Here is a 15112-nt window from a genome sequence, read left to right as displayed (position 1 = left end):
GACCCTCTGAGCAAAGACGTTTATATCGCTGTGTTCTTGCAGCTCCTTAATTCTTCCCCTGTGTCTATCTTATATGGCTTTTTCTGAAAAATTAACTGCTATGGCAAAGTCAATGGAAGTGGCTTTTCTGAAAACAGCTTTTTAAATGCAAGTTTAGTCAGTGAGATTTAACGCAAGAAAAAAGAGAACATCTAATAGAAATAGGAATCCACACTAGCCCAGTTTAGAACTCAGTAGCCTGTTAGAGGTTGCACTGGTGTTGCTGAGGCCATTTTATTCATAAAATAGACACATCTGTTTACTTAAGGCATACAGGATAAATGTTTTAAGTACTTGATATACAGTTGTCCCTCTGTATCCACAAAGGATTGGTTTCGGGACACCATTGCAAATAACCAAATTCTGAGGATACTCAAGTTCCTTATACTAAATGGCACAGTATTGCACTTAACCTTCAAATATCTCTCCATCTATCTTAAATCATGTCTAGATCACTTATAATACCTTGTTCAATGTGAACGCTATGTAAATATATCATATTTCCTTATTTTTCCCTCTCTCCATTTCCTTTTAGAAATCCTTGTTCCAAGGGCTGATTTTCAATATATTATACACTATATTGAACAACAAAAAAGTCTGTACATGTTGTATGTAGATACAATTTCTTTTTCAAGCTTCTCATCTGTAGTTGGTTGGGAGTATGGCAGCAGATCCCTTGACTATAGAGGGCCAAATATATCACTTGCTTGTCCCCTCTCCCATACCATTAAAATCAGGTTCTCTGCCATTTGTGCAATGGTGCTCCTGTTAAGTCCTTAATCCAGATTATTCCTTTACCAATATTTTGAGACTGAGCATACAAATATCTACCTGTTGTGTATATTTAGGTAAGAAGGTAATCTTGGGAGCTGGGGGCAAGAGGTTGGCTGCATGCTTGTCCCAGCACTGCTGCAGTACCCTGGAATTCTTTCCTATTGGTGGAAAGTGTCAGCAGGCATAGGAAGGTACCAGGCAGTTGTTGGTGTTTTTCCTGTAGAGCCTAGACTGATCACTGTCCACCATGCTGGCTTTTCCAGGGTTCAAAATACCAGATAACATTCACGAATCACTTTAAGAATTAAACAGTTATAGCTGACTTTGTTAGTACGGAGGACTTGGTCATTCTGGGATGACTCATGCACTCTTCCCGTATGTGAGTCCATCTCCCAGACCCTTCTCAGAAACCAAGAAAGATGTTGCAAGCTCCAGAATCTCTCCTAGTCATCTGATGCTAGCACCACGGAATGGGGAACTCCCCACATTCTTTCAGAGAGGTTTCTTATTAAGTCCAAAGTCCAGGTTAGATATCTTCACTCAAATGGAAGCTGATTTTCCTTGATTTAGCCAAGTTTCATTTATGATTTGCTGTTCTACCTGAGGGAGGAAGGAGGAAAGAGGACCATAAGAAAACTTGAGATTCTTTTATGTTTCCAGATGTGACATCTTATTTTTCTTTTCATTTTTTTTGTTTTTAAAGATTTATTTTATATATTTGAAAGGCAAAATGACAGAGAGAGGGAGAGAAAAGGTATCTTCCATCCACTGGCTCACTCCCTAGAGAGCCAAATGGACGGGGGATGGTCCAAGCTGAAGCCAGGAGCCTGGAGCTCTATGCAGGTCTCCCATGTGGGTGCAGGGGCCCAAGCACTTGGGCCATCCTCCACTGCCTTCCCAGGTGCATATACAGGAGGCTGGATTGGAAGTGGAGCAGCCAGGACCCGAACTGGCACTCATTTACAGGATTCTGGCTTTGTAGGCAGTGGCTTAACCCACTGACTCCTCTTTCCTGGTTCTTGAGAACCGGAATAACAAACCAGCTGTGATTAGATGAGGGACTATGGGATATGTGACCCATATTTTGAGCTTTAATTTATAATCTTCTCATGATAACACATAGCTCTTATGCATGTTTCCTAATGAATTCTGTGCTCCATGACTAGAAGCGTCCCAGGACTAAACCCATCAAAGAGAAGGTGTATACTTCCTCCTGATCTTCCATGCACTGTTCCCTTGGTAAGAAACTTACCATGCCAGAGCTTTGCAGCAGAGCCCATAGCTGAACAAACTCTAGTCACTTTCTTCACCAATGCCCTAGTTTGTAAAGGCCCTCAGATCTCTTTCTAGGCCCAACTGCTTTCTGAAAATCAATGTATTATAAGAACTTCTAAAGGTTTAATGGGTACAAGTGACAATTGTGTGACCTCGCTGGTAGGATTGGGCGTCTCTTGACTGTTGGCTGTTGGATTTGTGTTGCTTGTTCTCTACAGAGGGCTAGGTCTGGAGGAAAGCTTCCTCCATCCACTGCCTGGCCAGTGGTGACTTGAGCATTTGAGAGTCTGTGGTGAGGGACTTGTTCTTTGAACCCTGAGACACAGCAAATGTTTACCACTTTGGTATATACATAACTGATGTAGGTGTTTGTTAAAAACTTTCAGTAAGTCTTAAACATTTCTTTTGTGAAGAATTTTTCCTTTGAGTCTTGTGATCCATGGGCATACTCAAATCTTTTTGATCATTTTAGGAAATCACAGTTTCTTTCTTTCTTTCTTTCGTTTTTTTTTTTTTTTTTTTTTTTTTTTGTAAGATTTGTTTATTTGAAAGATGAAGTTATAGGGAGGGAGAGGCAGAGGCAGAGAGAGAGCATGAGGGAGATCTTTCACCCTCTGGTTCACTCCCTAAATGGCCACAACAGCTAGAGTTGGGCCAGGCTGAAGCCAGGAGCCATAAGCTTCATCCCAGTCTCCCATGTGTGTGCAGGAGCCCAGTGCTTGGGCCATCCTCTGCTGTTTTCCCAGCCATTAACAGGGTGCTGGGTTGAAAGTAGAACAGCTGAGAATTAAACCAGCACCATTATGGGATGCCAGCAGTATAGGCAGTAGCTTTACCACTTATGCCATAGTGGCGGCCCCAGAAATCACATTTTCAATAGATACATTTTCAGTTGAAAGGCCTGCAATGGAGACCTGCACTTGAGCATTGCAGTTCAATATGCATCCATTTTCTTCAGAAAATTTATGCTAAAGAAATTTTTTCTTCTTTGTTCTCCCTTGTCCCTTGTAGCTGCTCATTCCCCAATAGTTTAAGGATATAGTCAAGAAAAACTAAATATCTTTAAAACAGTTCTAATGCTGTGAAAAGTTGTAGTTAGGTGTCTGGAGAGAGTTTTTTTTTTTTTCTTATAAAATCTTATAGCATGGTAATACCTCTTACCTTAGAACCCTTCCATTGGGCTCTCCCTCCCAACTTGAGATTGAATATCTGGACTTGAGTTGTGAGGTTGTAAGGAATTATTTTACTTTCATGACTAAACCTACCAGCATTCTCTCCCCAAGCACCTCAAAATGCTTGCTGGCATTCTCACATTCCTTTAAAATATTCTCACATTAGAATAAGAATTGCCAAATTTTAATGAGGTAGGTCTTTTCTTGCCAGAAATAATAACTTGGAGGAAAGCTGGTTGTCAGGCTTCCAAGCTGGGCAGGTGTTGGGATGCAACAGGTTAAGCCACTGCTTGTGACACCCACATTCCATATCAAAGCATTGGTTCAAGTCTTGGCTACTGTATTTCCAGTCTGGTTTCCAGCTTATGCATCCTGGGAAGCAGCAGATGATCGAATCATTGTGAGCCCCTGCTCCACACGGGAGAACAGATTGTGTTCTGGGCTCCTTACTTTGGCCTGTCCCAGCCCTAGCTGTGGTGGATATATGAGGACTGAACCAGCTGATGGAAGGTCTCTCTCTTACTCATGTTCTCACTCTGCCTTTCAAATAGATGAAAATAAATAAATAAATACTTAAAAAAAAAAAGATGGGCAATGAACTCCTCTGTCCAGGTTACTTTTTTCAGCCAATCACCGCACCCAATTCTGCATCATCTTGCTAAAACTATCAGTACATGCATTATTGAACTTGATCTCATGCTGATCTCGGCAATGGCTTGCAGGTATAGCCACACAAACACTCTGGGCGCCTCCCATAAAACATATTCGAGTTTAGAATACATTCTTAATGTGCTCGGAGGAAGAAATTAACGGTGGATATATGAAGGTACATAAATTTAACTTTGAAAGCCAAAACAATATAGTTTTAATTAATTAATCCGAGACAGGGGTCTCTCATCTGCTGAGTCACTCCCCAAATGCCTGTGAAAGCTCTGGTTAGGCTTTCCTGAAGCCAGGAGCAGGGAATTCAATCTGGGTCTTCCACATGAGTGGCAGGACCCCAGTTGTCAAGCCACTACTCGCTGCCTCTCAGGTGCACACTAGCAAGAAGTTGGAATTGGGAACCAAGCTAGGACAAGAACATGGGCAGTCAGATATGGGGTGCAGATATTCCATGCATTGTATTTACCACTGTACGGAATGCCCAACCCAGCAGTATAATTTTAAAAGACATGAGGATACATGTTTAAATGAAACTTATGAGTGTTACATTTCAGGTATGCCTAAAGGACAGTTCTTTAAACCATGAAATTGCAACAGAGTAGTGTTATTGGTTGGCATTCAGTCCACATCAGTTATTTTAAAAGTCCATAATATTTGGCTTTAAAGAAATATAAATTTTCTGGCTTGAAAACTGGGAGGGTAAAGAGAAAAGAACAAGCCATCACGGGGGAAGCACCTCTAGAAGGGCTACTTCTCTGAGGGCTGAGGGGCCAAAGAGAAGGAATTGGGATCATCAGCGCCCGTGAACTTGGAGGACGGGGCCCCGGGGGCTCAGACCTCTGAGAAAGGGGTGCTGCTCCGTTCAGGCTGGTTCCCCTGTGTTTCGGGGACCTGGGACTTGAGAAGGAGCACCAGGGCTGGCATCTCCAAAGGGAACACGGTGAAGCTGGCTCAGCAAGTGCAGAAAACACTGACAACAGGATTCAGCTGCTGTTGTAGGAAGGCACTCTTGCTGCTGGGGTGAAGAAGCGCTGGTGAGTCACGCTCACGTGGAAGCGCACGTGAGGCAAACAGCCCCTTCTGCAACTTGGCAGGCTCCCTCTAGCACCCCCTGTTGGCGGACCAAATGTACAGCCAACCCGAAGTGCAGAAATGTTCCCTGAGTCCCACGCAGCATCGCAAGCCAGACATAGGAGGGTGGTGTTGAAGCTGACGGCCCGACCACTGGCACAGACAGTCCCATTAGCTATTCACCACCCACGTACCCCTCTATGCATTTTGCCGTTCCTGTACCACAAAGCAAGTGTTTCCAGCTTCTGAGATGCAACCGTTCTTCATTCAAAGGAAGATGTTCTCACTCTCTCCCAGCTGGAAAGCTGCGAAGCCCCGATAGGTATAGCACCCATTGCAGGAAAACAGTGTCTTTGGGTTCTGTTAGCTGCCCTAGAATGCAGTCGCAGTCCCACATAAATCATATCCTGCCTAAACACAAAATTGCATAGAGGCAGGCAATGTGGTGCAGTGGGTTAGGCTGTGCTTGGGATACCTGCATCCCAAATTCAGACCCAGCTACTCCACGCTTTCAATTCAACTTCCTGCTAACGTACCTTGGAAGGCAATAGATAATGGCTTAAGTATTTGGGTCCATGCCATTCACATGTGAGACCTGGATGTAGTTGGTGACTCCGACTTTGGCCAGGCCCAACCTCAGCTGTTGAGGGCAACTGGGTGATGAACCAGTGGATGGAAGATCTCTCTCTCTCTCTGTCTCTGTCTCTGTCTCTGTCTCTCCTCCTTCTCTGCCACTCTGCATTTTAAATTAATGCACACATCTTTTTAGAAATTGTATATTTAAATTCCAGTTAAAAGGGACGATAGAGAGGTAAGAAAATTGGTAATGTATACAAAGTTATACACAAAACATGCGAGGATGAAACTATGCAACAGCCTTCATTACCATTCACATGAATGACTTCCTTAGGCTGCACACCGGGAAGTCTCCTACTTTCCAGGGTGTAGGTCTATCCAGTCGGTGCACAGACAGTAAAGGGGCTTGTGTGAAGACCATGCGGTGGCCCTGGGTATTCTGAAGGGTAGAAGGGAAAGGTGCAGGGAGAGGTCTTACTTCAGGGACAAACAAGTAACTGGAGTGCAACAGATTATCACAACCAAGGTGGATTAAAGCAAGAAGAATTTATTCTCTCACAGTCCTGAAGGCAAGAAGTCCAAAATTGGGATGTCACAGGGTTGGTTCCTTCTGGAAGCCTGTCTCCTGCCTCTCTTGCAGGTGTTGGCTTTCTTTGGTTTACAGGTGCGTCAATGCAGTCTATCCTGCCTTCGTCTTCATATCACTTTACTTCTGTGTATCTATCTCTGTCTCTCATGTCATTCTGCTTTCTTTTTATCAGGACATCTGTCATCTGTCCCTAAATTCATGATGATCTTGTCTCACAATCCTTAGCTTGATTGTAACCACAAAGACCCTTTCCCCACAGAAGGTTACATTCAAAAGTTCAAGGGGTTGGGACTGGAGCATAGTTGGGGGTGGAGAACGGAGACATCACTACAGGTGTATAATAAAACATCTTTATAGCTGTGATGTACCTTTTTAGGTGAGACTGATTCTTGAGCTGTTGAGGAGCTCTGGCTTTGAGCCAGATATTCTGGGTTAGAAACCTGGTTCTGCACTTTTATAAGTGGTAAAACCTCTGCCTTGGCTTTTTCTCTGGAAAATGAAATATTGCTGTATCATAGTACTCACAGGGCTACTATGAATTTTGTTACATTGAATATAAGTGCAAGACTAATAGTGCCTGATCCCAGCTAAGTCCTGAGTTTAGTATGGTTTAGAAACTTCTGTGGTGCAAGACTTCCTCCTGTAAACAGACTGTCTCCCTGGCTGCCTACAGTCAGGTGTCTTTGAGCAAAATTTACTCCTAAGTCTCTCTTGAAACAATTCAAGTAACATTAATCAGACATAGATTGCACATACATATGGATGTATTTAAAGGCTGTTAAGACAATAAAAGGACTATTAAGACTGTTTAAAAATTCATAGTGGGAGGCATTAAGGACTGGCCTCCAGGAAATCATGTCCATGTTGATGAAGCAAGCTAAATGCAATTTTAGCTGACAGTAAAATCTTAAAAGATTTCAGACCGGCATTGTGGCATAGCAGGTAAAGCCACCACCTGCAACCCCGGCACCCCATGTGAGCACAGGTTCAAGTCCCAGCTGCTTCACTTCTGATACAGCTCCCTGCTAATGGCATGGGAAAAGAAGTGGAAGACAGCCTGGGTTGTTTGGCCCCCATCACCTGTGTGGGAGTCTTGGAAAAAGCTCCTGGGTCCTGACTCCTGGCTCTTGGCTTCGGCCTGGCCTAGCCCTGCCCTGGCTATTGAGGCCATCTAGGGAATGAACTAGTAGATGGTTCTCTCTGTCTCTCCATAACTCTTGAAAGAAAATAAATAAATCTTTTTTATTGTTTTTTTTTTTTTAATATTTGTTTATTTATTTGAAAGGCAGAGTTACAGAGAGACAGAGACAGAGATAGAGAGGTCTTCCATTCACTGGTTTACTCCCCAATGGCCACAACGGCTGGTGCTACGCCGATCTGAAGCCAGGAGCCAGGAGCTTCTTCCACACAGGTGCAGGGGCCATCTTCTGCATTCCCAAGCCATAGCAGAGAGCTGGACTGGAAGTGTAGCAACCAGGACTTGAACTGGTGCCCAAATGGGATGCCAGCACTATAGGCAGTGACCTTACCTGCTATGCCACAGCACTGGCCCCATAAATCTTAAAAAATAAAATATAAAAAATTGATACTTATAATACCCAATTTCAGAGGCCAGTTGCAATCTTACAATGTTCAGCATTCAATTTATAACTATTTTGCAATGAAACCTAGCAAGATTTTGATCCCTATCTTAAATACTAGATTTTTATGCCAAAGTGCCAATAATTAAACTACCTAGCTAGATAATCATAACATGTTATCAGATAGCAAGTGCTTAAAGAAAAATCTATTAAGCACACTCTTTCCATTTTGGAAACTACAAAGGAAATAGTCCTACCCACTCCCTGCTTTAAGAGTTCAATTTAATAGAGGAGAAGGAACAAAATGAGTCGCAGGAACTACACAAGACAATCACTAGTGGTAGGCTGTTATGGTACAAAGTTTGGCTTTGCTATGTTCTCATCCCATTATGCCTCTAAACTCTGCCTGCAGGTGTCTGTCCCAGGTTATGTTCATTTGAGAACTTCTCCATCGGGGATCGCCTGGTGTCACAAGTGTCTCTGGTGCTGGGGTTTCCTGTCTGCCCTCCTGCCATGTCTAACGAAGTAGAAACAAGTACAAGCAATGGTCAGCCCGACCAGCAGGCTGCTCCAAAAGCACCGTCAAAGAAGGAGAAGAAGAAAGGTATGGAGAAATCCCCTGGGGACCAGTGAAGAGAGCCAGGCGTAGATACCTCTGCAGAAATGTGAGGTCTGGGTGCAGGTAAAGTCAGAGCTGGCTCCTGCCCGCCTTCCAGCTCAGCTCAGCCCCGAGCTCCATGTGGCAACAGAACCATCAATTCCTACAAGGTTGTCTTCCAGTAATCTGTGTACCACTTTACTTCACTGAAGTCGGTGATTTTTAAAAGTCAAGATTGTATTTTTTTTAAAGATTTATTTATTTTACTTGAAAGTCAGAGCTACACAGAGAGAGAAGGAGAGGCGGGGGGAGGGGCCTTCCAGCTGCTGGTTCACTCCCCAGTTGGCCGTGATGGCCAGAGCTGTGTTGATCTGACCCAGGAGTTTCTTCCGGGTCTCCCATACGGGTTCAGCAGCCCAAGGACTTGGGCTGTCTTCCACTGCTATCCCAGACCATCGCAGAGAGCTGGATCGAAAGTGGAACAGCCAGGTCTAGAACCTGCACCCATAAGAGATGCCGGCACTGCAGGCAGTGGCCTTACCCACTACGCCACAGCGCCGGCCCCCAAGATTGTATGTTATTAGAACCTCCTGTGAAGTTGCACGAGGAGGAACCACTGGAAGGGTCCTTTGTTATTCATAGTTTGAGAATATGCTGTGATTTTCTTGCCTTTTACTATCACACTCATAAGAAGTTATAAAGATTAGTCATGTTAGTGATTTTCAAGGAAATGTACTTGGCCTGTAATTCCCTTCTGCTTTATTGATAGTAAATTGTATAGTCACTTATGATGAAGAATCTCCCCAGCTCTCACTTCCTACAGCCCATAAATTTGCCATAATTCAGTCAAATTTTCACTTCTAAGAGTTTTATTTTCTCTTCACCCCAGTCCCATACACACTGTTATGGAGTGTGATTTTCTCAAAGGAAGCAAGAATAGAGAGGGTAGAATATTACATATATGATAATTATAGTATATTGACATTTGTGTTTCTCAAATGGGGATTCTGGAGCATGTGTTGTCATACGTCGATCTGGTACTGAATACAAAGTTTATCCTCTGTTTCTCTTCTCAGGCTCCGAAAAGACAGATGAGTATCTCTTGGCCAGGTTCAAAGGTGACGGTGTAAAATACAAGGCCAAGCTGATTGGTATTGATGATGTGCCAGACGCAAGAGGGGATAAAATGAGCCAGGATTCTATGATGAAACTAAAGGTAAAAGGGAGAAGAATGCTCTCTCTGTCTCTGATTCTAACGTCTAATGCCATTGTATTAGGAGCACTTACTCACCTCTTAGTCATTTAAAAAATGGATCTAATCATGGGGTTCATCCAGTAGAGGCTCATTTCTGAGTAGCCAGGGTTTTGCTTCCCTCCAGGAGTGTTCTGGAGACCTCATTTAATCAGCACAGCAGGACTCCGGAATCCTTTTTCATCTGACAGACTCAGCATTTGAATGAACCAAGCCTCATTCAGTGATTATAAAAGCTATGCACAGATATGTGCATTTTTATCCTTCTTTGTACCCTATTTTAGATCTGGGTAGTATTCAGATAAAATTCACAATCCTAGGCTGGCGCGCCCCGCAGCTCACTAGACTAATCCTCCACCTGTGGCGCCGGCACACCGGGTTCTAGTCCTGGTCGGGGCACCGGATTCTGTCCCGGTTGCTCCTCTTCCAGTCCAGCTCTCTGCTCTGGCCCGGGAGTGCAGTGGAGGATGGCCCAAGTCATTGGGCCCTGCACCCGCATGGAAGACCAGGAAAAGCACCTGGCTCCTGGCTTTGGATCGGCGCAATGCACCAGCCACAGCAGCCATTTGGGGGGGTGAACCAATGGCAAAGGAAGACCTTTCTCTCTGTCTCTCTCTCACTGTCCACTCTGCCTGTCCAAAATAATAAAATAAAATTAAATTAAATTAAAAAAATTCACAACCCTAGTTGTAAATTTATGTTAAGTGTGTTAGCTCTTCATTATTTTTTTAAATGTTTAAAGTTTAGTACTATGTTAGTACAGGAAGCTAATTAAATACGTAATAATTGTTAAGTAATACAAAGCTTAGAAGAACCTCTTTAAAGATCTTCTCATCCAGTCCTTTTGTCTTTACTAGTGACTGTTCAGAGGCCAGCAGAATTACAGTGACTTGTCCAGCTTGGTATAGTTACAGTTAGCACAACTGCAAGATGTCCCCAGCCAGTGTCTTCTAGACCATCCTACTGTCGCCTTGTGAAAGGGGTCCAATCTTTTCATAAATGCTAAATCAAGCTGAAAGCACAGTTAACTGTCTTTGAAAACTGTTAAGTCTTACAAGCATATAGGGTACTTTTTAAAATTAAGATTTTTTTTTCTGCCTCTTCAACCTCTCAGGGAATGGCAGCAGCGGGCCGGTCTCAGGGACAACACAAACAAAGGATCTGGGTCAACATTTCACTTTCTGGGATAAAAATAATTGATGAGAAAACCGGGGTAAGAATTCACATTCGCTGACACCTATTTGACTACCTGAGTCTGACCGACAATTTGCTATTCCAATTTCACTTTCCTTTATTCCTTCTTGAAGTTCTGTGTGAAAGCCAAACAGAAATAGCACATGCAGGCATTACTTCTCCAGAAGTAATAGGGAGAAGAGAAGGTAAGGAATCAAGAGATTTTGTTTTGAAGTTCTTTTCCTGTAATAGATGTGAGTCTGAGACTAAACACAGGTATGTTATACATTTCACTTGGTATTTCTTTATTGGACCTTGAATATACAAAACTATGTTTATCCTTGCTCTTTGTTGTGATGCTCTCATAGCTTTATGGGTTGCTTTTATCTTAACATATTTATATGTGAACTTACCAGTTAACCTCAAGCTAAAACATTACCCATAGCATCTAGCATTTTTTTTTCCATTTCTTTTCCCTGCCCCCTCACCCTGTAGAAGTATCCTTATTCATATTTGTGCAGTTGCTGTTTTCTATCATATATGAACACCCTTCCTTTTTTTGTTGTTTTTGAGCCTTCTCCAAAAGTTAGCATATTTTGAATCTTTTGGCCCTTTCTTTATCTACCCAATACATCATAAGATTTATCCATTTAATGTTGATTGTGGCTCTTTTTCATTGCTGTGAAACAATCTAATCAAAGAGCTATGGGGAGACCGCCAGTTGGTATCCATCATTTTCTAGAGATACCCATTATCTTAGGATGCAGGCACCTCAGTGCAAACTTGCTCAGCCTACTGGTTCTCAAATCCACAGACACCACTGGCGCCGTCTTCCTCCCTCATCTATGAACTTCACTTGCCCAAGTCTGTCGGCGAATAGTGGCAGGTTTCTCCAATTAGCATTCTCACTCAGCAAATCTTTTAACATACTCAATATAAACTTTTTGGCAAAGTTAGGCATTGGGGAACAAAAGTCCAAGACACTTTCTGCCACTAACAAATATTCCTGAAGAATTGAACACTGGGTCAGGCATTTGGCATTGAAGTTAAAGATGCCACTTGGGACACCCTGTATCCCATATCAAAGTGCCTAGGTTTGAGTCTCACCTCTGCTTCCAATCCACCTTCCTGCTAATGCACATCCCGCGAGACAACAGGTGATGGATCAAGTAGTTGGGTCTCTGCCACTCACTTGGGTGACCCAGGTTGAGATCTGTGCTACAGGCTTTAGCCTCACCCATCCTCAACTGTTGCAGGCATTTAGTGAGTGAACCAACATGGGAGATCCTTGATCTCTTGATCTCTCTGTCTCTTGTTCTCAATCTTGCTCTCTCTTTCTCTTTGTCTCTCTCTCTCTCTGCTTTTCAAATAAATAAATATAAAGAAATAAAACATAATTCTCAAAAAAAGTTGAATGTGTTCCTTGAAAGGATCAAAAGAAGGGGAGGAAAGTAGGAAGGGAGGCACTAGGAAGTTAGTAAGCTCTCTGCTCCATGTAACTGTTGATTAATGACATGATCACTGTATTGGTCAACTGTTTTGTTATTTTAAGGAAATACCTAAGACAAGCTCTAAAGGAGAGTGGTTTATTTCTACCAACAATTTTGGAGGTTCACAGTACAACATTGGGCCACTCTGTTGCTTTGGAAACTGATGGTCGTGTTCTTTCTGCCAGAGTCCCAAGTGGCACAGATCATCACACGGTGACAGGGAGCAGAGTGGGGATGAAGGACCACCTGGCAAAACAGGACACAGGGAGAATGACTGGGCTTGACCCAGCCTTTATTGTTGTTGTTGTTGTTGTTTTAAAGATTTATTTATTTATTTGAAAGTCAAAGTTCCAGAGAGAGGAGAGACAGAGGAGGAGAGAGAAATCTTCCATCCACTGGTTCACTTCCCAAATGGTCACAACAACTGGGGTTGGACCAAACCAAAGCCAGGAGCAGCAGGCTTCTTGTGGGTCTCCCACATGAGTGGCAAGGGCCCTGGGACTTAAGTCATCTTCTGTTGCTTTCCAAGGCACATTAGCAAGCAACTGGATCAGAAGTGGAGCAGCCAGGACCCAAACCCACTGCACCACAGCGACAGCCCCACTCAAGCCTTTATAACCAACCCTCTCCTAAGAAATATATTCCAAGGGCATGTCTCCAAAAACCTAATGGCTTCCCACTAGGCCCACATCTTGAAGACTATTATTGGATAGTTTCCAGTCTCTTGGTACCATCAATTTCCCATTCAAACTGCGGTAACCATCTTGGTAAAGTTGAGAAATGCTTGATGGCATCATTCGGTAACCTCCAGAATGTACTAGAACACCTGCTATAATAATGTAGAGAATGGTTCCTGGATCACTCTGAGCTATCATCAAAGGATTCCTAGGAATGCTTGCTCCCAAAGCTTAGCTACACTGTTCACTGAAGTGTGTCTCTAGCCAGGAAAGTAGGTCTACTTGGATCAATTTAGATTCCTTTGCTTTAGAAATCCTCATTCTCCTGATCCTCGGGCTTTCCTTGCTCTGTGACATCGTATCACTGGAGTAAGGAGAAGCAAATACCAACTTTTTAAGAAGGAACATTCTTTCATTTGCTTCTATTCTTCCTTTCCTATGGAGCTCTTTCTGGAGAGGATAAATATAGCTCTAGCTTTCAAACAGACTAGAAAAGTCTTCATTGAGATGCTTTACCTTCTTCAATATGCTTTCATACATGTGTCTGAAACTCACTTGTGATCATCTAAAATTGGTTCTAGTTTTCTCAATAAATCATTCACTGTGTTCCTTTTCCAGGTAATAGAGCATGAACATCCAGTAAATAAGATTTCTTTCATTGCCCGTGATGTGACTGACAACCGGGCCTTTGGTTACGTCTGTGGAGGAGAAGGCCAGCATCAGTTTTTTGCCATAAAAACAGGGCAACAGGTAAGCCCAAAGCCTCATGGTATACCCAGGGTCTTGTCCTCTGAGCATACAAGTGTCTGTCACTCAACTGGAAAATTTACTGAAAGAATTGAATGTAGGAGGGCTAAATGATTCCTAGAATAACTCTCGTCATCGGTCTAAGGAATCTTTTTCAATGTTAGTAGCACTTATAGAATGTGTGTGATGAAAGAACTGTGAGACAGACTTTCTTAGAAGGTCAGTGCTGAATTTAGACCAATAAGAAATTATTCCCAGGAACTCAAAGGGACTTCAAAAATAGTTGTGGTACCTCTTGTTTTGTCTAAATACTTATTAACCTGTTCTTACGTATCCTGAGATGTGGATAGGGATTAGGGTGATCCCCTACAAGCCAGGGGTGGGTAGTAAGAGAAAAAAAGAAACCAGTAGAATTCACAGGGTTGGGAGAGACAAAGGGTAGAAAATTTAAGATTAAAATTCTGACAATGCTGCTTTCTCTTGTTCAGGCTGAGCCATTAGTTGTTGATCTTAAAGATCTTTTTCAAGTGATATATAATGTAAAGAAAAAGGAAGAAGAAAAGAAAAAGGCAAGTACAGTCTAATAAAAGACCTGTTGAATGTAAACTCTATTCAGGACAATGTTTAATATTTTTATTTGTATGTGGCCTGCCTGGGGAGTTGGCTTCTATGTGGCTTTGCAAAGTATATAAAGTACAGAAATGTATTTATTGCCTGTTCCTCTCCATAGGGCAAAGGATGGATGTTATGATTAGAAACTTCTAATTTCCAGTCCCCTATATATTATCTTTTCTCCCTAAAAGCTTCATGGGAACTTTATAGGGCAACCAAGTTTAAATTCAGTAACTATTTAATCTGGTATTGATATGGAAAGGGGAGGTGAATGTGCAGCAGACATATATTTATGAACTAATAAATGTTTGTGTTATATTATTGAACTCCCTTTAACTACAAATACAAGATCATTGAATTTGTGTCTTTCTTTTTAGACAGAAGAAGCCAACAAAGCAGTAGAGGTAAAATTGCATCTATACTTCTTGTGAATTGTGTGTGAGATGTGTATATGCTCTTGTTTGTCACCAGCCCAAGCACTCTCCTCAACTAACTTGTTACGTGTATTTATGATCTCTCTGGTCATGGAAGATATGTAGCTAAAGGATCAATGCCAAAACCATAATGGTTTAGCAAACCAATAGTGTAGGAAAACAGATTGTGTAGACAAAATCCATCAACTAATCCTTTAAATATTTACCATCTTTTCAGAATGGGACTGAAACCCTACTGAATTTTGATGAGCAAGCTAACAAACTGAAATTGGTATGTGTGTGATATTTTATGATTCTTCCTTGCTTGACCATGTTCTCTACTTCCCGGAGATGTTGAGAATACCAAATTTGTGTAAAAATTTGATTGTGACAACTATTTTCCTAGTGTAA

The 15112-nt window shown here is 42.4% G+C and overlaps 1 protein-coding gene across 7 annotated transcripts in view; it reads left to right on the top strand.

Moving 5' to 3' along the window:
* The window catches only part of DAB2 (DAB adaptor protein 2), an 83064-nt gene that overhangs the window by 48406 nt on the left and 19546 nt on the right, over window positions 1–15112 (top strand). For all 7 annotated transcript variants that reach the window (XM_070056666.1, XM_070056667.1, XM_070056671.1 and 4 more), the window contains 7 exons: window positions 8152–8343; window positions 9414–9553; window positions 10704–10802; window positions 13548–13679; window positions 14165–14245; window positions 14666–14692; window positions 14940–14993. In XM_070056666.1, the coding sequence (XP_069912767.1) occupies window positions 8253–8343; window positions 9414–9553; window positions 10704–10802; window positions 13548–13679; window positions 14165–14245; window positions 14666–14692; window positions 14940–14993 (624 nt within the window). In that variant the 5' untranslated portion in view covers window positions 8152–8252. The remainder of the gene's footprint in view (window positions 1–8151; window positions 8344–9413; window positions 9554–10703; window positions 10803–13547; window positions 13680–14164; window positions 14246–14665; window positions 14693–14939; window positions 14994–15112) is intronic.

The sequence above is a fragment of the Oryctolagus cuniculus genome, chromosome 14 (assembly GCF_964237555.1).
Source record: "Oryctolagus cuniculus chromosome 14, mOryCun1.1, whole genome shotgun sequence".
NCBI lineage: Eukaryota > Metazoa > Chordata > Mammalia > Lagomorpha > Leporidae > Oryctolagus > Oryctolagus cuniculus.
This window is presented reverse-complemented; position numbering and strand designations above follow the sequence as displayed.